We start from the raw sequence: 22,597 nt of genomic DNA, 5'->3' as shown, positions 1-22,597 counted from the left end.
AGTTGGTTTGACACATGTGCCGTCCGGGTGTCCGGGTGTCTACACTGTACTTAATAGTTTGAGTGTCATTTAGGAAAGTAATAATACATTTTCATATCACAAAAATAATTGTAAAAAATTAAAAATTCTTAAAATAAAATAAAATCACTCATAGTTGTTTTAGCACTGCTTAGGGCCCGCTAAGCAGGGAAGAGGGTGTAGACTGGATGCACTTTGAAGATTTGGCGACCAAGGTAGTGTGCCCACGGGTGCCCATATGCGCCCACGTGTGCCCACGAAGTCCAGACCACTTCAAGTTTACTGGTGACCCTTGCCGACGACCTGCTCGTACGATGGCGGCATCGCTGGAATCATATAATTTAATTACACTCCTGAATGCAAAAACCCAACAAACACAAGTACAACATAATCTCATAAAAGTACATGTTTATTCAATACAATGATATGACTAATAATCTAAAACCAAATTTATTTAATTAAATTTTGTTTAGTACTTTTTTGTCTGTATTTAATAAACAATATATGCATACATCTTTATTCTTTAACTTGTTTAAAATGTGTTGTCGTGGAGTTGTTTCCTGATTCTTCTCCACAACTGTAACACTTTGCGAAACACAGTAAAAAATGAAAGAGATTAAAAAAAATTGACGATCAATAAGAGTTCTGTTAAAAGTTAAAATGTGGAATAAGTGAATTATATCTTTATATTTAAAGTGCAGTTGGTATTTCTGAGGCGAGCATACTTTATTATGATGCCCTTACAATTTTTGTATAACATTTCAAGTGTTGCTTTGTAATATATTTAATATTGTTAATATATTAATTATATGATATAGATTTAATGAACGGAGATTGGAATGTGCCAAGAATTAAATTAAGAGTGTCAAGTGTCGAGCCAGCTGATACGTAGTTAGTACGATACTAGTACAGCACAAACTATTCTATCGCAAGCAAAGTCAGAGGAGTCTACATTGTTTTGCTGATTGACGTCTTGTCTCCACAGCGATTGTTGGATGGTTTAATGGCGGTCACAATGGGGTTACCAGACAAGTATAAATCCTAAACTATAAATAAAGATGACAAATAATAAAGATAGCAACAATGTATATGTAAATTGAATGATTAAATAATTTTAAAACCTAAATCTAGTTAATAATGATACAATGGATTACTTTCGTAGATGAGTAAAGTTTTAATGTAGGCGTTTATTTCGATCTGTGCTGTCTTTTAATCTAAATGTTTCTGGATTCCTCTAATGACTCGCTAGATGGCGCTGCTTGTATTTTACCTCGCGCTATAAGTTTGTTTTATTATAACACATAAGTTAACTTCAACTAGCTTTGAAAGTTTCGGTTAATAATTTCACTAGTGATATAAATACAGGATTTACATTTATAAGGGTGGTGTACATTATCACGATTATTTCTAGCATTGGTCGTCATGAAAACGAATAAAAAAGGAAAAGAACGCTAAATAAAATCTCAGTATATAGATATATTAAAGGTATTCCTCTTACGTGAGATTGGCAAAGAGATCCTCTGATACCGTTGCATAGTTGCGAGAGCGGTTGTTCACGGTTAAAAAAAACTATCAATAAATATTTCGAAATGTTTGCTGTTTAGGGCATGATTTGAGTTTTGTATCTAAAAAATTCAGTACGCTAGAACATATGCGTACAGTATCTATTAACACCATTTAATGTGAAATGATGATAATGACAAACATGTCGTATCCATTCAAATGTTTGGCTGGGTCTTGCATGCATATAGCGGCGGTCAGTGAAAATCTACAAATTTTCCACTAGGTTACGTAAATTAAAACCAATACATACTAATGAGCTAATGATTTCACTATCTACGAAAATCATACGAAGAAGTCTCTACAACTTGCTAATTGTGTATTATTCCCGCGCACGAAGCGCACGGCTACAGTAAAGTAGTGGCCCACCTTGCGGATGCCAGCCGGGCGCCGCCATGCCAAAGAAAGCTAAGGACAATACATAGCGTTAGCGACACATATACTCCTTATAACGCGATGACAGGTCCAGCCCTCGCGGCACTCTGAGGCCATATTGCGGAACCCTTAGCACGAAAAAATTGTGACCAGTATGTCTACTGGTTATATACCAAAACAGCTTCTAATTGTGCTTGGAATGGTTGAGTTTTGCCATTTGAAAAAAATAATCCGTTTCACTTCATCAAGTCCTAACTTGATAACGACTTTACTGATTTAAGTTGTCGTTATATATTATATATATGTATGCTTTGTACGTCATGTTTCCTGTAGGACGCACATGACGTCACCGTCAGCGGCGCATCGGACAGGGGAATCCCACGCCAGGCCGCTCTACATTTACGTGGGGCGAAAGAGACAGCGCTCTACAATGCTTCTCGCCTTGTGATTGGTTGACACGGCTTTAATTGGATGAATATTGTTTTCTTACTTTTAAGTTTGATCTACACACACACACTTAAACTTTGTACTTCATGTTGTCATCACCTACAAGACCTACCCGCCCTAGGAAGAATCTCACATTTCTAACGCTATAAAAGTCCCATAGCAAACTTAAAACTGCGCGGAAACATAGAAAAATAATAAATAAGACTATTGAAACTTTGTGTGTTTGATAGTTCATGTGCTGCAGATATATTTCAACATTTACTGTTTTGCCCAGTTTGTCATATTTATATATTTTTTCTATTGAATTGTTTAAAACCAATAAAGTGATGAAACATCTTCGCAAATCAAAGAATTTTTTTTCAGTCTTTTATTTTAAAATCACCAGTGTAATTATTTCAAAAATATTTTTTACAATTATGCCCTAATGAATTTACTTTACGTCCCATCACAACACAAAAAACCACGCAAAAACGTGCACACACACCCGTGTACACGGGCGCGGCACGCAAGCAGACGATAGCGTGCCTTTTTAAAATATTTACATAAACAGCACGAAACAAACGCTTCGACTGTAAAATCATGTGTTATATAAAATATCACGTTTGCAGGAATTTGCGTGTCTTGCTGCAACTGGTGGTAAGCTACCGCAGCCATCGTATTTGAATATGTATGATTTCAAAGAATTATTTGTATGTTTTAGCTTGTGAATACTTTCGGAGCAAAATGTTACGTCACACATAAAGGCATAGCCATATCGCCCATATCCAGCGACGTTCATCAATCCTTTATACCTTCGAACCAGCCTGTACCCACGTCGCGTCCACCGGCTCGTGGTCGCCGCCCGAGAAACTTTTCACTTTGAATTGAACGCGCAATTCTGAGTCGGCGACCTTAGTTCTTTAGCGGATCTCTTCGTTTATGATTCAATCTCGCAGCAGTTCCTGCAGATAGCATAATCCTCTCTATCTCTATGTATCCCGAGGATCCTCGGCTCTGGCCACTTCATACTACTATGTCAACGCTCCAAGAAGTGACTGGGCATAAGGGACCCCACGAAGGGACCATTACTTGGGCAGTCACTCGTCGATAAGCACTCCTCCAAGGGTTTCCACGAGGACCAAACCTTGTATATTATGCGATTGCATGTTTTTCGTATAAAAAGTGTAACCCTCCTATAACGCGTAGGTTTTCGCGTTATACTGTTATATTTATAACAGTTTGTACGCAGAGCAAATAATGTTTTTAGTTTGCTTTTCAATAAAACATATATTTTCATTCATAAATTTCTTTTGACCTTATAATAAATTAAAAGCCCTTTTAACGAGAAGTTTCTTTGTATAAAGGTTAATTAATTGCAGCTGCAAATGATTTTACTGACAAATGATCTAAATATTTATTTTTAATTACACTTTTTTTTGTGTTTTAGACGTTAGTGTCCGTTGTTTTAACAATTTCACTGAAATTTACGATTTTTTTTTCTCACGTTTCTACACGTCACAGTATCAACAAGTCTCATAAAGTATTTCCTAACTTATATCTTAAGTTATTAAATCTTTCGTGTCTTGTTTGTTTTTAACGGCGTCTTAGCAATGTCCAGTTTTAAAAAATTACGTTTGGTGCGACCACTTCCTCATCCCTACTCCATATTAGCATCCACAGTTTGGGCGCCAGTGTCTGTGTGGCGGTTGTCGTATTCACATCGATGAATTTTTCGATCGCATCTTTAGTGTCGTCTGTGCAATACACGCACGAGTTCATGTGACGTGATATCGCTACCGCTGTTTCAACCAGTATAATGCGTTATATGAGAATATAACGTGTTTTCCACGCCGCGCCTAATGCGCTGTGTTATTATGGAGATTGTAATATATTTATAACAGCAATGAGTCTACTATCGCTCCAAATGACGTGACTAATCAATTTCCGTCGTAGCCTTGAATATTTTTTTTATTTCGTGTCAAAGGTCGACACTATCATACTGCCCGAGTAAAAATAAAAGCGAAGGCTGCGACCTTGACTTGAATTTCAGTAAATTGTAGGCTAATGTTGATTTATATAAAATATTTCTTACAATTTACGGTACGTACCATAGACTACCGATTATTTTTTGTAATGTAATGATTTTTTTTCAGTTATATTTACGTTCCAATTATGTTTTCAGGTAGCTACACAATTTACAGACAGACATTATTTAAAAAAACAATTTCCCTGTTTATACACATCATTATTCGCACTAAAATACCAAAGTAGTGCATTATTACAAGTGATTACCATCTTGTAATCAGTAATTAAACGATAGTTGCAGTAATAACGCTTTATTGCCGGTAACTAGTCCTAAAGTCGTCATCTCTTATTTATTTAGCACTAGCCATGCCCGCGACTTCATCCGTGAGGAATTTAAAAAAAAAGATGTTATTCAATTATTATTTCTAGACTAAAAGTAGCCGATGTTACTACTTATTATATCAGCAGCTGCCTGTATAAATCCCGTCAAAATCGGTCCAGCTATTTCAGAGTTTAACCGGAACAGACGGACAGACAAAAAAAAATAAAAAAATCATTTTTTTAAATTGGTATATGTACCGTATAAAGGCATGAAGTAAAAAGCGCTAATTTTAATATTACAAATAGACACTACTATTTTTTCTGTATAGATAGGTTCAATCTCAATCTCTCTCTCTCTTAATATAAAAATTAGAGCGCAACAACTGCGGCAGGGATGTATTTCCATGTGTCGACTTTTCGAACCATTACAAAGTTTAGGAGGCCTATGGTTGAGCACGTAGCTAGTTAGAGTAGTAATATTCCCGGTGACGGTAATGCTATTGAACCCTGCATACACTATTGCACTGAGCATTAAAAAATATGCAACTCAAAAACACATACCGCTTGCTTCTGGCGCGCTCGGAGCAGACGCGTGAGTGTGCGTCGGATACGGTGCTCCGCTCGTCGGATAAGGAGCCCCGGCGGTCGGATACGACGCCTCCGCTGTAGGATATGGTGCTCCGGTCGGATATGGTGCTGCCGTTGGGTATGGGGCTCCTGCTGTCGGGTACGGCGCACCGGCGGTTGGGTACGGCGCTCCGGCCGTTGGATATGGTGCCCCGGCCGTCGGATACATAGGTCCGGCTGTCGGGTACGGAGACGCGGTCGGGTACGGTGCCCCAGCCGACGGGTAAGGGGCCGCAGACGCCACTGGGTAAGCGGTCGCCACTGGAACTGTCACACAAATTTATTTTTTTATTTTTCAACTAAAATTAGTAGAGCTCAGCTAAAGCGGAAGACAGGCCACAGCGTGCAGCACAAATGATCGCTGGGACTTCTAAGGTTCTGGAGCGGAGACCACGGACTTGCGAGCGCAAAGTACATCCGTGTGCAGCTGGACAGGCGACCTTGTTAAGGTCATCGGAAGACGTTGGATGCTATCCGCTCCCAACGGGCCCTGCTGGAAATCTACGAGAAAGGTCTATGTGCAGCAGTTGACGGACGTCTTACGTCTTGAACGACGATGATGAAAACTTTAGTTCAGAATGTTTTAATATCTTATATGTTATGATTCACCATAAGCTTTCTATAAATCTTACTTATGGGGGTGTAACACATGAAAGGGTTAAACTCGTGCCGACTCCAATTTCGATTTGCCCCCCTGTGGGGCGTGGACCCCACGTTGGAAACCACTGCTTTAGTTCATAAAAGGGACTACAGATCTTTTTGAATATATCGCTTTAATAATCGATATATTTTATAAGGATGTTTGATACCAAAATGAATAAATAAAACGTATTTCAATTACAATCATGAACCAGATTCGAAGTGTCATTTATCATAAATTCAATTTACATTCTTATCTGCGTCACTGATAGGAGTTGAGACCTTCAAGTATATTATTTCAAAACAAATGATTGTTATTTAGGAGTTAATTCTCATTGCGTCGCTCTGCGGACAGGGGCTTGAGGTCTGAAAACTGAAGCATCTTACTACTATATGCTTAGTTAAATGAAATCTTTGACTTGCGTCAAATTGAAAATAGATTGAAAAACAAAGGCATTTATAGCTGACGATAGGCGTTTATTTAAAACAATTTATTGAAGGAAAGTAGCAATAATGATCTGTAGGAAGCCTCCTGTATAATTCATTCCACTATAATTAAAACAGATGCGACCATATCAGTGCCGAGTCCGCTAGCACCTGATGCTGCCGCTCAGTGCGTTGAGAAGCAACTTATCTCAACACGATCGACACGAAACTGTGATACGGCAGGTAAAACCCACTTATCAGAATTACATATTGAATTATTTATAACTTTATTTGAATTGCTAGCTGTCCCCCACAAACTTTATGTACTAAGTTATTGCTCTGTTGCATTTCAAAATAAAAACTTTTTACTGTTACATTTTCAAAGTGATCAATTTATTTATTAATTAAATTTGAAATATAGTAATTATTTGATCGATAAATACTACAATTTAAATTAGCGGCATTTGTACTGTCTGTCACACGGCCGAAGTCACAACAGACAAAAAAATTGTAAAAGTTTTAACGTTCCTTCGCAATTTTTTCTTATTTTTTCCATTAGAACCTTTTATAAAGTGTTACAAAACCCATGAACAAGAGGAATGAAATCGGAAGTCTTTTTCAAGTCATGGCGTAACCAAGAGAAATAAAAGTTGATTTTAGACAAACAATAAGAAAGCTTCCGGAACAAGCTTTGTTATTATAAATCGACCCAAAAGAAATTTTGCCCGAATTTAAAATCTGGAGCGATAGCCCAGCGGTGGAAGACTGCGACTTGCGATCGCCTCACTGGTTCGATTCGCGGCTCGCGATCTTATAAAGTTCACACTTTATGCATTATGCATATAAGGTTGCCACTGTACAAAAACCAGTTTCTAGAGGATGGGCACCATCGTCCTCTGAATACACACATATATCTTTGGGGGGAGCCTATACTTTGTAGTGGGTATGCTTGTAGTATAGTTTGACAATGACATACACGGTTTTAAAAGTAATACAGAATATATATATAGGATACCTGGATAAGCAGTGTACTCCTGCTGCGGGTAGGGCGCCGGGCCGGGCGGCGCCACTGCCGGGGGAGCTGCGACAAACAATCACACGTGGAAAAGACGATGCAATGGTGACGGACAAAACACTTACTTATAAAGTTTAGCTTCATTCAGAAGAGCGTCTCTTACGGAGGTCATTGACCTTAAAATGACTGTACACAATACGTTAGTTTCACGAACAAGTCGGCCGTATCATTGCCTTCCTTAACATCACCTTGTGGAGCCTAATCAAGAACAACTCAACTACATCCGCCGTTTTGCAACACTGCGTAAAATTAATTTAATATAAAATGGACAAATAATTTGATATTCGGATTTTTACAACACAAAATTCTTTTTATATTAGAAAAATACGTGAAACGTTTTTATATCAAAAAGATAGATCTTTTTCTTAAACAGGTTTTAACATGTAACATTACGTCTTATTATCAAAGCCAAGCTTTTGTGTCGAAGAACTCGTGTTCTAATAGGCGAGTGAGACGATAAAATATATGACCAAACTCCAGTAACAGTTCATGCTGTTAATTTTCCTATTGATATCACATTGAAGCCGCCTCCGTAATATCTTAGTGTAGTAAACAACAACAAAGATTCTGTTTTGTAAATATACATATCAAAAAGCCACAAATCTAAATAAGTAAAGACTCGTACATTAATATTCTAAACTTACATACAAAAACTATATTTGAATGCAGTTATTGACTCGCGGCCGGGTGCGGCATGAGGAAATTCGTAGCTTTCCTTATTCGACGGGTTTACAAACCTGTTTTAGTGCTACACATCGTTTCATTACAATCCAAGCGCACTATGGGACCTGTGCTCACAATTCCTTCTAGAGGACATAAGATACAGGGTGATAGGCTTTAGATATTAAATCTTTAAAAGGGCGAACGCATAACTTGATTGTCGTCAATTAATATACATACAACCTATACAAAAATAATGACTTCATAAATAAATAACATATTAATGATATATTAAGTAATAAAGTAATAAAAAGCTTAATATATTATATATATATTGTTTACAATCTGTCCCTACTCTAAGTCTGTCCAGACTTTTTACTATCACAAGCTAAAAGTCACATCCCATGCATGCTTTTACATAATATAAAAAATTCCATAATAAAATAACCAGAAAATGTACTTTCAAGAAAATAGAAGTACATCACTATGCCCTCTATTTTAGGTATACTAGAGGGCGGTACTGTGTTTGTGTAAGGATTCAGCTTCTGCTACAGGGCGGTAGCGGCACAGTTCGCCACCTATTTTTAACAGTACAGAGCAGTCTGAGTAATAAACAACACACAATAGCAGTTCTCATCAAGCTGTCCCCTCACAAAGTTTCACTGATGTACATAAAAATATACTCACGTGAAAGCACTTGTCCACGGCTGCGTCGCCGGCAGCAGCAGGCGATCAGGCAGGCCAGTATGAACACCACCACCACCACAGTCACTATCATGGATATACTCATGATTCCACCGCGGTGTTTAGGGTAACCCTGGACAAAGCGATAATATTATAAAATAGGTAAACATACTTTATGAACATCGTTCCAACCAATATATAGTTATAAAAATAGCAAATGGCTTATTACAGATTAATAAGCAAGTTGAACAAGAGATAACCATGTATTCCTTAGTCTTTTCTTTGTCAAGCTGTTGCCGTTTGGTTCCGGAAACCAGACAGCAGAGACAAGACAAGACATGCCGTCTGGAAGATGGTGTAACCATCTGACGTCTGAGAAATACAACTCAACAATGCGAGGAACATCAGATGGACATCAGAGTTTTGACTCATAGTTCCAAAATCAACTCAAAAGGAATCACTCTTCACTACAAACAGATCCACAAAATAGGCTCTTAATAAGTTCAACATATAGTGTTCAACACAATTTTCAAAAAATAAGTTTTCAATTGATGAAATTTAACTATCTACCTAGTAGTAATAACCAGTCTGCACCTCCCAGACATCATCTGATTTATTTATTGTTTATATAAAATAATGCTATGTTATAATTTTACACCTTTACAATCAAAGGAAGGTACAATAATAGATTGATTTATTGTTAAAAGTAATATATAATAGATTTCTACATTATCTATGTATATAAAAATGATCTGTCTATACTCAACAGATACAAAAACCAAACATATAATCTCCATGAAAATTTTGTTCATTAAGTCCTAACATCAAAACTGCCTTTTTGTGCATCTTTTTTTGAATTGTCTGAAATGACAGTAGACAGGACACATGGCTTGTGCAAACGACGGCTGTGTTGAGGAAACAAGCCGGTAGACGTGACGTGGGTAGGCCGCCATTGTGGCATTCTTTGGGGAAGACCTTGCTTCGATTGTCAAATGGCTGATATGAATGTACGTATGAATGAACATGAAAGTATAGTAAACAAACAGTTGCCGACAAATAAGTAACTAATTTATATGGAGCATGGATAAAAATATAACTGGCTTGTCTGATGGAACCACAGTGGTTTGGGAAATTGTTCAACATTCCTCCATCACATAAACTACACTGCATAGGCAGTAAGCCTCTATTCCTAAAGCCATCTAGATTGATAACATATCTCTTTTCGCTCCTGCCAATGTATAATCAGCCAGCTGTGTGATATTTTGCATAATGATAAAACATTATTTAGAGTTCCAGCTTGAAAGTTGCCATAACAAATAAAATAACTCACATATTACATTTATTACTCCATGGCAGCAAGCACAAAGGGAACAGGATACAAGAGCATATATCATGCAAGGCAATTGAGCATCATTTGATAGCAGATTCTGATACCACAAGGGCTGAATAAGGATATTTAGGTCATAAAACTCAACAGAATTGAATGAAACTGAATATAAAAAGAATGTGTGGCTGTTGCCACTATATTATAAATGAGAAAGACGGGAGAAAGAAATATGTATTTTTTCTGGATGAATTCAATAAATTAGATTTGTAGATCATAAAATTATCTTTAACTTATTATTTCATATGTTGCTTTATTGTTTCCAATGTATAAACAAATTAATATACTAAAATTAAAACAGACTCATTCCTTTTTTGTAATATGTTTGGTTTTTAATTGGTATTAAATTCTTGACCTTCCCAGCTTGCCAATAGACTCTATGAGCTATTTATATTGTATAGATTGTAGTATATATTTAAAAGGATGGTTTATCTTAAATATTTTCCTGTAACATTAATTTAATACAGGTTTTATTCAACATTGTGCAACACCTCATAGGCGTTACGAGTCAACCTAGAGCAATGCATAGATTACTAATATTTGTGTTAGTGATAGAGGTAGGAGTAACAAAATATATATAAAATGCTTTTAAATACTTTATGATATACACAGTAAATACTATGTTTATTATTATATTGCTGATTAACACATATAAATATGCTACATAATACACAGGTAAAGATAATTATGTCAATTCTTCTGCTAATAGGTCTTGGACCTTCCTTGCTTACTAATTCTTTTTATATTGTTATTTACTGAAGTAAAAATATTATTTTGGTGCCAGTGGCAGATGCAGCTTTGGTAGTCCTGCAACCAATTGAACAGACCACTAAATCAAAGTCACTGGATATAAGCAATGCAAGACCCATCATCATGGTGGTTGAGTGCCTTGCAGTGGGTATCTATCAGATGATGTGATAATAATGATGATATTTTCTGATTTCTGTTAGTCTATAGTATATTCCCTGTGATAATTGATTATAAATAAATTATATTATTTAAACATTCACATCCATAACTCACCATCTTCAACTACAGACATAGAAATAACCACTAGTGACATATAAATACTTATTTAACATTGAAAGCATTATTTAAGTCTATGTTTTATTCAATTTATAATTACATGCATTACATGTCAATATAGTACAACAGTGATAGCTTAGCAGTAGAGGACAGGGACTTAAGATTGTCTTATTTTCTAGAAGATGGACAGAGGCATGCCCTATGTACCATAATACCACACTGCAATCTCCAACCTACTAGCCAAGTATGACATATATGGAACATACCCCCATGGATATCTTTGGAGGGGTGGTTTATGATATACAGTGGGTATCTATGGGCTAAAAAGACTAGACAAGATAGTACTGTTTTATGTTCACATACAGGGTGGGCCACGGATGCTTACGAATTTAAAATCGCTATAGCGTTGGAACGGGGTAAGGGGGCAGAGTGCGGGAGGTGGGGATCTGTAGCTCGGTTCTCGGAAATTTTGTCGCGATGGAGCACTTCCAGGGTGAACAGCGTGCGTTCTGTGTTAAAAATTATTACAAAAATGCCGATTTGGGCGTTATTGTTCGACGTTTATTTCGCTCTCACTATGGATTGCATGTCTTAAAACAGTGTCCGAGTGAAAGTTTGATTAGGGCGTGGGTCAGGAAGTTCGAGGCTACCGGTTCGACCCTCAATCAGAAACCTAAGGGGCCTAAAAGGACAACAAGGTCAGGGGAAAACATAAACGAATTCGGAGCTTCTGCCTGGGCAATCAACTCGCAAGCGATCAGCAGAGCTCTCTGTATCAAGAACGATTTTGCGTCGAATCTTGAAGAAAGATTTGAAATTGCACCTCTATAAACTTCAACTAGTGCAAGATTTGAAGCCGAATGATCACAATTTACGACGTGATTTCGTCAAAACAATGTTTGAGCGGTTTCGGCGCTTCAACAATATTCTTTTTTCAGACGAAGCCCATTTTCACTTAAATGGGCACGTAAATAAACAAAATAGTCGTTATTGGGCCTCAGACAATCCACGTTTCAAACACCAAAAGCCTTTGCATTCGCCAAAAGTGACAGTTTGGGCGGCTATTTCAGCACACGGAATCATCGGACCCTTTTTCTTTGAAGACCAGCGAGGGAATTCTGTGACAGTAAATACTGAGCGATACATAGCCATGTTACGCCATTTCTTTTTCCCGCAGCTGTCAGAATTTAAAGGGTACAATAGTGCGACATGGTTTCAACAAGATGGCGTCACATGCCATACATTTAACTAGAGTTTGGCAGTCTTAAAGGAGAAGTTCGCTGGAAAACTCGTTTCGCGCCGAGGTGACATTCCATGGCCACCTAGGAGTCTGGATTTAACCCCACTAGACTTTTTCCTGTGGGATTACATGAAAAGTAGTCTACAGTAATAATCCGACCTCAATTGCCCAGTTGGAGGCCAATATCCACGGAGAAATGGCCGCAATTCCGCGCGCCATGTGTGAACGAGTTTTCGGCAATTTGAAGACGAGATTCAAAAAATGTTTGCAGCGGGATGGTGCGCATCTGGATGATGTTATTTTCAAAAAATTATTTTCCCAAATGTTTACTTTAATTTAAAAATAAATTTATTTTAGTATTACTTTTGTTTTGTTTTTTATGAATTTTTCAAATTCGCAAAACTCCGAGGCCCACCCTGTATATTACATTCAACAAATTTTCTTTAGTTTCCTAATACTTTGTACATTGCTTTTATGAAAAAACCTAAAAAGTTGTATAGAATCTTAATAAATTCCAGAAAGTATAAATGACTGTCACAACTTTGCACATTTGACTTTTGTTGCTAGGAAGTCATGCTCAAAAAATTAATATACTTGTCGGCAAACACAATATTGATTTAATTCAAGATTAATCAACACCCTCAACAATTCAATAAATTTGCCTTGTAATATGTTACATAAAGTTTTTTTACTATTATGAAACAAGCCAATAACTTCTAACATTAACATGTTTGTTTAGACAGCATATATTTAATAAGTTTAAAAAGCAATTCATATTTGACAATAAAACACACTTTGATAACAAATATCCTGTGCACAATTGACAGATAACAATATGACAATGAAAACGTTTATTAATTTAGTAGTCACTATAAACACATGTTGTAATCTCAGAGAACTTATCCATTTTACAGCAAAAGTAAACTAATTTCCAGTCTAGATTTTCAGATTAAAATTCATGGTGCAACAGATATATATCCCAAATATCAAAAAGTAATTAATCTTTGTGCTGTCCTATCCAGACATCAGCAAAACGCCGCTTTTATATAATTGTTACGAATGGGCATAGTAAGGAGAAATTGATAAATAACTATATCAATTATTCCCATGATTTTTGTTTCAAAAGCAGTTTAAGGTATGAGTAATGGCTCTTGTAAACTGCAGGTAACTGACCTCAATCCTAAGCAAATCATACACAATTTCGTCACTCTAATGCTAATTGCACAACAACTGCATATACATTTACTAAAATAAACATTACCAATAAAGAAATGCGTAAAGAATTGCTAGAAAGCACAGACAGAATTGTGTGCGAAGCTAATTTATCCCGCAGTAAGATTACTTACGTCTTACAGGATTAACAGACACACACGCACCAAGGTCGGATACCTGAAAGTGCATATTACGCTAACAAATACGCTTTATTACAAGTATCCTTATCGCGGACTCGGATCGTGTATTGAAATCAACCGATAGAATGGTTCATAAGTCGAGGGCGATAAACAGATGGCTAGTGACCTACCTGTATTGCCCTGTTAAAGTCGTCTTCGAACTCGTCCAGGTCAAACATACTTGTACGTCGAAACCGCGCCCGGGACTGACATCGCGCCGAGATATCAACTAAATATTAATATAAGATGACTAATATGCCGTTATCGGGTATTCCCAAACAAACATTCCTTTAACTGGATATCACAGCGATTTTATAAATCTCGCTGCGATCAGGTTTTCAATTTTGATGTATAAAAACTGAGGCTGCTACAATTTTCCCCAATTTTTTTCTTCTTGAGCAAAGTTTGAAGGCTGGGATCCTTTAAAGATTTTGGTATAATTTAATCCCGTCGCCCAACACCTACAACAACATTGGTGACTAAATCGACTAAATCTTTGTTTTTTTTTTAATGTGACAAACATTATTGTGCTGCTAGCTAGAAAAATATATTTAGTGAAATGGAAACATAACATTTTTTCTTCAATTTCTATGGTTCTTTATGTATTATACTTTATCGCAGGTTATAAAAAATAATTTTATAATTGACTGAATAATTACAATCAAGTAAATCCAACTCTTCAGTATCCGAAAGTTGTAAACGAAATTACATTTTAAAATAAATATTGTTGTTTGTAGCAGGTATATTGTATATTGTTGTTTACAGGAATTCCACAATCAAAACAAAAATAACCATCTTAAAACATAGCCATATTGCGTTATCTTTAAATGTTTAGTTGATTTTGTAAATTCTATGTTGATTGAGGCGACTAAACCCGGTGAAACTAAGATTGGATAATAATCATAATTTATTTATGATTATTATCCAATCTTATTTATTATTCGATGTAGTATGAAATATCAGTATTGAACATAATTACTTCAATATAATGATCAAAGCTGGATCTGTAGAATTTCTCTTGCTGTAAGTAATATGTAATATTTGGAATTAAAAAAGTCTTTTCATATTTATTAAAAAGGTTTTTATTTATAAAAAAAGTCTTGCATTATATAAGAAAAATAAGTAATAAAAATTTAACTGATGAAATGAAGTGATGATGTCTTTAAGACAGCAATACATAAAAAATTAACAATACAAAGATAAATGCATAATACGACTTTAAAATGTTAAATCTTTTATTTTAGTTATTCGCTGCTCAAATGTCGAACCGTAAATTAATTAATCTATATATTTTTTAACTTTATACTCAATAAGTAAAATGCTTTATACTTTACGGTTATATTTGCGTTTCTTGTGTCAATTTGTTGTTGATTTGTATTATTTGGTGTTATAAAATAAACTTTGAATGTTTGAATTATTGGTTTGTTACAAAAAATTTACTCCTAATTCAAGGTATTTAACTTTTAAAATCACAATATAAAATTGAAGGCGGTGATATCATTAACTGGTAACACTGTATCCTAATGTCATTTCGTGTAACCTAAATAACATAAATAAACCTCTCAAATATTATTACTTAAAGAATTTAAAATGTCGTTAATACTTAATATCTATCGAACATCATTTAAAGTGACCACAATGAGATTGCCTTTAATTCCCGGTGCACACAATTCATGTTTACACACGACAGCAACTTGCTGCGCCGCTATTAAGAAGACCACCTCCGCCGCGGGAGGTATGTTTTATAAGAAATAGATAAGTTGCATCTGTCGGATGCACAACACGTCTTCATTAAAGACATAAAATACCAAAACAAAATATGGGAGATATTCAGTTTTGATATTTTTGTTTGTATAAAATAATAAAGCTAGACAGGCTTCTGTCAACAATATACTACAGACTTACTAAATGATTTTGCGTTTTCTGCATGGAGAACATCGTGCCCCGAAAAATATGTATTGTACATACTTCCGTGAAAGGCACACCTATCACCACACATCACACAAATCCCCTGCTTATTGACACTAGATTGATCATGGATTAGTGCATAAATAAAAAAATGAGCTTTATTAATATGTTTTTTCTGGGATTGGCAACTTTATTTGAAGGATAGCTAACCAAACATAACCAAATACGCCTATACACTATGGCTTAGGAGCAGATTTATGCATTTAGTTGGAATCTACTTGAGAGAGCCTCTAGTTATAAACACCACCAATGAGCTGCAAATTTGTTAATCTCCACCTAAATTCTTGCTGTATTTTTCTGCAATCTATGATAGTCATGCATATACCCAAATTCCACTTTTAAAATGGTATGCTACTGGCAAATGTGCTTCTGGCCAATATGTTTAATTCACATAGGTTTTTACTAAATGATTTCCAAATTCCAATCATCGGGATGTTTTCAAACCGCATGGTTATCTTAGTCATATTACAAAAATCATATTAGATTTTGTTTATAAACAAAATTTGCTATTTTAGATGTTTTTTTTTTAACAAGTATCCCTATAAATTAATAAAATTCAGCAGATAAATAAAAGGCCCATAAAATATGTAAAAAATATTCTATGTTTCCACACAGCAGCAACTTTTACTTTATTTATCTGTGACATTAATAATACTGTGGATTGGAACTAAATTAAAACTACATTACTATAGCTGTTGCACATCTAGTGCTGTATGTAGGCCTTTCAATAGATTTCCCTCAATTTGAGTAGGAAGTGACCTGGTCAGTTTACCTAATTCTTCTCTTACATAGAGCATGGTGATAGTGCCTATTAGAAGGGAATATACTATATTTCTTTTTAATGGGCACTTTCATATTATGAACTATTAGTATTAATGTAAGGCACACAAATGTTGCTATAAATAATAATTGACACACACAGGAGTTTTGGGCCTGGGTAAGGGTAAGAAGAAAATGGGTAAACTTGGTGCTATGGAGAAGAAAGAACTGCCCGTGGAAACAGATCCAGAGAAACTGGTGAGCCAAGTGTGTGGCTCTAACATTTACCTAACTGGAGAAGATGTCAAGGTAAGACTTGACCATATAACATTGTAACATTTAGAAGTTTTATTTGACAGAATAGATGCAATCCACATGTGTGTGATGGCAGGCATCGCCAATCCTGTTTGATTTGTTTTTGTAACCATAACTTAAAATTTTTAACATTGTGTTGGCACATCGGATGGAGTATTTCATGGTACTAACACTTCCTTTTGGTGTGATGTCACAGTGCCTACACCAGTTCCTGCCGCTGGTACTTTGCAAGTCCCCGCAGCAAACACTGTGTTGGCCAACACAACTGCCATTATTCTCGGTTAATTATTTGCCTAAATTTGCTATCTGCCAGTTACTTTGCCAGTGTATCCAACTTAAGTCCTCATGGGTACAATTACATTTAAAGTAAATCTCTTTTGCAGATATACACAATTGCACACCCAAGGTGCTGCACCTTACTCCAAAGTAAAATACAATGTCTAATCTTATACTTCATATCATTATGCTCCACATTACTTTATGGCTTAGGTTGCCACTCATCAATAATACCCATAAAATGGTCCTACTCCAACAGTGCAATTTGAATTTATTCTAGTAAAATTATTAAAAAGACAATATGCAAAGGGAATTTGACAAAAAACCTACTAATTAAAATGTTTTATTTTTAGATAAAAGATGACAGTGAATATCCTGATTGGCTCTGGTCACTAAACACAGGAGCACCACCTAAAATCGAAGATTTGGATCCAAACACTAAGGAGTATTGGTTGCGAGTGCGGGCTGCCGGTATGAAGAGGAACAACAGACTAAAAGCCATGAAGAAATTCTAAACACGTTGACTAGTTTTAAACTAAATTGTTAGACTTGTTGCTATTGTGTTTGCCTTTGAAAATATAAACAGGTGCAACACTTGTGTATATAAAATCATGAGCAACTGTCAAAGTGAAAATTATGTTTAAAACCTTTAGAATAAATATTAGTCATTAAAGTGTATAATTGTGTATATAGTTTGCTACAACAAATTGAGTTGGGATTGCATTTAAAAAAACTAGATAGGTGTGAAGTATATATTTCTACCTCTAAATGATGCCAGAGACAACTGATTTCAATAAATTTTTAAGACATTAAATTTCAATATGCCATAACTTCTTTTGACATTTGCGCAATGACAACTATTAAAATGGATTCTGTTTGGTAAATTATTGGAGCAACTCAATTTGGGAGCCTAATTTTAAGGGACAGAACCAAATATATCTTGGCTACACAATTCTTTCCTTTCCTCATCCACCTCCATCAAATAATCTAACATCTGTTTAAAGTTACCTTTAGTTGTAATGTAAACTAAATGAATCAAAAACAAAATTTTATTTATTAACGACATTACAAAACGATACATATCAAAACATAAATTTGACTAATGCAGAAGACATTTCTTCCACAACTACTTGGGACTTCAAAATATGGCACGAAGACGCAGGAGTGTGCCTTTTTTAAATTTAATCATTAAAAAATGTTGAATTTAATTTCACTGTCCAATATCACATGCCGAAAGACGGTGTTAAGGTACACGACCGAATTGTACCTTGCCAAAGTGTCAATTATTAAAAAGCAATTTGACACATTGGAAGTAGATAAAAAAAGTTTTCAAAAGATGCCAACGTCAAGACTTAAGTTCCTGAACTCACTCGAGTTCAAGTTTATTTTTTTGTCACTTTAGAAAAAGAATCATTTGTTTGTATAGCCTCTCCAGTGCCATCTTTATGTCTCAAGAGCAGTTTTATTAAAGACAGTCCATGGTATCTTCTTTAATGATCATCGGAGGAGCGTAGTCGTGGTGCTTCGTGCCAAACGAGTATGAATATGGATTCTGAAATAAAAAAAAATAAATTATAGCATATCAATCAATCTATTTAACTTTCAGTACAACATTAACACTTGAAATGCGTCGTTACATATCCTACGCTTAAAAGAAAACGTTAAATTTATAAGAGTATCTTTAATCGATTCTGTCGATTAATATCCGCAGTGACCTGTGAAACTCTAGGGTGGTTAGTGTAACAAGTTCAATTTAAGAGTGGCCTCTACATTACTAACAGAAATTAAACATACTACTGCCCACCTTTTTAGTGTTATAGAGGTTCGGAGGATATGCAGCCGGACCTGGTGTGCGCGGGCCCTTACCCGTGCCTCCCAGCCGAGCTCCCAACGTATAGCACGGTGGCCTGTTGTTGAACAATTAGAATATAAAGAATTTTTGTCAAGTTTGTTTTCCTAAATACATTGATATCTTACGTATAGTTCCAATAGGACGGTGACACACGTCAACCATACGGTGAACCGTAGAAACCATAAATGTATTGAGAACCAAATTTCACGAAATTCAGCTAATAAAAAGTCATCCCAATAAATAATCCAGAGGTTTATTTTTATGAGTTTTTCCGAGCGCTTAAAATCTATTATAATTCTAAAACTTAACTAAGTGTCGTCACATACACGCGTTGGCGGGCTGATGTTTGCAAAAACACGATATAAAATTTTGATAAAAGAATCGACATCGAAACAGCGAAGTCAACACAGAAAGCCAATTTCATCACATGTTAACATACCTTTATATAAATTACTAGGTAAATAATTAACTCGAATATGGTTAATTTCATGTTTTTTTCTATTTGACTGTGACAAGCAAATAACTTTTAACACTCGAAGTCTATTGGTTCAGCTAATATGTAAAAATATGTCAGAGAAATTCATTTTTTTTTAATACAAGTTTGTGTTAATGCAAAAGACGTTGAACAAACCTGGTCTTGTAGACGTCCGCGTCTTGCTGGAAGTAGACGGCGGGCCCGGGCGACTTGGCCGCCAGCATGAAGCCCAAGCGCGCGGCCATCGTGTACGCGGGCGTGCCGGGGCCCAGCCGCGGTGCGTACGCGTTAGGCGCGGGGCCCACGCGTTTCAGGCCTACATTGGGGCGCGCGCCCAGCGAGTATATGGGAGCCTGCGGCCCCCGAGGGCAGCGCTCTGGGGCATGGGCCCCGGGGCCAGGAATTCGTAACGCGGCCCGAGGAGGCAGCCTGCGAAGTCGTTATTGCAAAGTCAGGATTAATTTATACTAGCGCATTGTTAAAGCGCATCAAAGCATTCATATGACTTACATATGTAACAAGATTCTGGAGTTCATATCACGGACCGGCAAGCGCAGCGTTGGGTGGGCGTTCTACGCTGCGAAACAACGTGAGCGGACGATCCTAAGATTAAGGGAAGACGCCAGATTCAGGTCGCTTCCAGCCTGTTCACTTGGAAATTTATGGAGGAAGCCTAGGCCCAGAAGTGGACGTATTGCGGCTAAAATTGTAATGATATAATAAAGTAAATTATCTCTTATCAGAACCACGGAATGAAAATGTCCTTTTTTGGATTTCACACGGTTAACGCTGATAGAATGATCTAAGAGGCCGTACGGGAACACAGCGGCTGTGAATAGTGTATTAATTTTTTTGTTCCTAAGTAAGAATTAATAAAAATATTTAGTATCATCTCAGATTGTATGGCTACACGGGTTGGCGATACTTGCCTGTTAGTATTTACATTTGAAACTTATGTAACAAAGTTTGGAAGGCTTCCGGGAGACTGCTCGGACTTCGTTACTGCACTTAATCCATAGTTTGGGAGGTATATACTCTCTATAGGTTAACTGGTCCGAGAGCTCTTTGAGAAGTGTTTCGATGCGGATGTTGAACAGAAGGCTGGCGAGGCTTTAATAGATTTATTGGCATCCGACCCGAGCGAGCGAGTCTCACCTCGCGCCGAAGCTCCACGCCGGTGAGGTCACGATGCCGTCTCTCGTGACCCTGTCGATGCGGTATGCGGGGCCGGGGCCGAGCGGCGGCGAGTTGAAGCCCCCGGAGCCCGCGATGGAATACATGGGGTTCCGATAACGAGACGGGTCATGCTGCTGGAAGCCGACCGTCGGCGGCAGGGCGTAGGCGCCCGGCCCGGGACCTGTCGTGTTTGTGCACATTCGTAAGTATATATATACATAGTGTGCATATAATGCCACAAATAAGTTTTAGGAACAGGCAATGGTTCTCTGTCGTTAATGAGAAACTCTATTCTTAAAGAATGTCGCGTGAAGTAAATCACATGGCTGTTCCATACGGAATGGTTTATTGGAAGGCATGTATTGAAAGAAATACATACGATATTTTTATGCCTCCTGGAATAATATTATGATTGTCTCCTACGCGATATACGATTGGCTCGTTGAGGCGACGCGTGTCAACGCAGCGCACTCGGATGTTATTCGAAGTATGTCGTCTGTTCGAAGAGAATCGCTCTCTCTTAGCTTAAAGTATGTCGTAGGTTGGGACTCCGCGGTCTAACATTCGAGCGATAACATATATAGCCTCAAGTGTGGCAAAAACAAAGCTAAAGATTTAGAAGCGATCACTTTGGTTTTGTCGCACAACAGTGTACCCGCAGGTCTGGACTGACCGCGCTACGAGTGATGATAGCCTTGTGCAACGTTCGGCTCGTGTTGAAGAAAGCCGCCGCAACAGACAACGCGCTTTTACAAACGCTCCAATAACGAGTGGTTCAACTTTCAATAGGCGGGCGGACGACTTATTTCTACGGGTGTTTTAATAGCAAAGTATTAGACGGATAGGGATGGCGTTTTTCGTTATTCTAAAACACTATGGTAATCGAAAACATCAAAATAAAGAAACCGTTATTTAGCCAACTTTGAAAAATTAATTTCAAGTAAAATCTGTGAATTTCATTACAATTGTTGACGACCACTACTAACCTTCCCTTCCCTTTCCATTCTGTTACAAAAACACCGCGGACAGAGTGCAATGTTACCACCAATGTTGACCACGAACACTAAATGAGTATTTGAATACCTACCCAACATCATTTCGACGCCTGTCTTTGTATACTGGCTAAAATTAATATTTTTGTTCAACTGCTAAAAGATGTCTTTAATCATATGATATAAACTTCAACTAGGGTATGTAATCTACCGAGCAATTGGTTATAGGTGCAAAGGCATCAAAGGGGTGGGGATGTATAATTCATTTATCAGCAAGGAGCTTTTACACCAGTTTCTAATGAGTCTGTATGAAGTGATCGCGCCTGCTGGAATGCGACGGGCTGGTAACTTGTGCCTGCACAGAGTCAGCAGGGACAAATAATAAACAACAATTCAGTCTAATATGTCATCATCTGGATTTTGAAAACGCTTCTTCTTGCTTATCATTACGTTGTTTATTGTGATGCATCATACATTGACAGCAAATGAGCTATTCATTCAACTCTTAAAACTTCTGTACCTAAGACTAATCATCCTGTATAACGGAGAGTTATGACCTCTCGAGAGCATGAGGAAATATCACAATTGTGGATCCAGTAGGTTCATATCCATGTTTGTCGGACTCTCGCGCGGGCGACTTATAATGTTTACAGGAACTTACCCAACGGTTTCTTGGACATTTTTTAAATTTGCTTAATTTGTGTATAATCACTGAAATTTTACAAAATTCACTTCAACATAATTTTGACGCGGCCAAGCGGCTCGGCGGCTGACAGCGAACAATTGAAGTGACAGCGACGTCGCCGCCCGCCGTCGGCTGCCAGGGCGCGGCGCCCGAGGTGCGTCTTAGCAAAAAAAAGTTTTATCTTATTAACAAAAACAACTCCACCCTGAAATTACAGATTCT

The 22,597-nt window shown here is 37.0% G+C and overlaps 3 protein-coding genes across 4 annotated transcripts; 1 reads left to right on the top strand and 2 right to left on the bottom strand.

Moving 5' to 3' along the window:
• Window positions 1–210: 210 nt before the first annotated feature.
• On the bottom strand, window positions 211–14,365 carry LOC137924645 (nematocyst expressed protein 4-like). 2 transcript variants are annotated; one of them, XM_068768066.1, is made up of 6 exons: window positions 14,009–14,365; window positions 13,833–13,875; window positions 8,840–8,969; window positions 7,433–7,498; window positions 5,287–5,619; window positions 211–344 (listed from the first exon to the last, which is right to left on the bottom strand). In XM_068768066.1, the coding sequence occupies exons 3-6, from the start codon at window positions 8,940–8,942 to the stop codon at window positions 298–300; spliced, it is 549 nt and encodes a 182-aa protein (XP_068624167.1). In that variant the 5' UTR covers window positions 8,943–8,969; window positions 13,833–13,875; window positions 14,009–14,365; the 3' UTR covers window positions 211–297. The 2 variants fall into 2 exon arrangements, with proteins under 2 accessions (XP_068624167.1, XP_068624166.1); XM_068768065.1 differs by lacking the exon at window positions 13,833–13,875.
• Window positions 14,366–15,397: 1,032 nt separating this feature from the next.
• Window positions 15,398–17,977, top strand: mRpL54 (mitochondrial ribosomal protein L54). Its single transcript, XM_068768068.1, has 3 exons — window positions 15,398–15,612; window positions 16,768–16,913; window positions 17,549–17,977. Exons 1-3 carry the CDS (start codon window positions 15,468–15,470, stop codon window positions 17,708–17,710), a joined length of 453 nt encoding a protein of 150 aa, XP_068624169.1. The 5' UTR covers window positions 15,398–15,467; the 3' UTR covers window positions 17,711–17,977.
• Window positions 17,978–18,270: 293 nt separating this feature from the next.
• Window positions 18,271–22,437, bottom strand: LOC137924644 (ciliary microtubule associated protein 1A-like). The gene is made up of 5 exons (XM_068768064.1): window positions 22,352–22,437; window positions 20,678–20,879; window positions 19,679–19,951; window positions 19,000–19,102; window positions 18,271–18,747 (listed from the first exon to the last, which is right to left on the bottom strand). Exons 1-5 carry the CDS (start codon window positions 22,368–22,370, stop codon window positions 18,661–18,663), a joined length of 684 nt encoding a protein of 227 aa, XP_068624165.1. The 5' UTR covers window positions 22,371–22,437; the 3' UTR covers window positions 18,271–18,660.
• Window positions 22,438–22,597: the final 160 nt, after the last annotated feature.

This window comes from Battus philenor, unplaced genomic scaffold, assembly GCF_028537555.1.
Source record: "Battus philenor isolate CCGP_79_NKW_IND1 unplaced genomic scaffold, ilBatPhil1.0.hap1 SCAF_24, whole genome shotgun sequence".
Classification (NCBI taxonomy): Eukaryota; Metazoa; Arthropoda; class Insecta; order Lepidoptera; family Papilionidae; genus Battus; species Battus philenor.
This window is presented reverse-complemented; position numbering and strand designations above follow the sequence as displayed.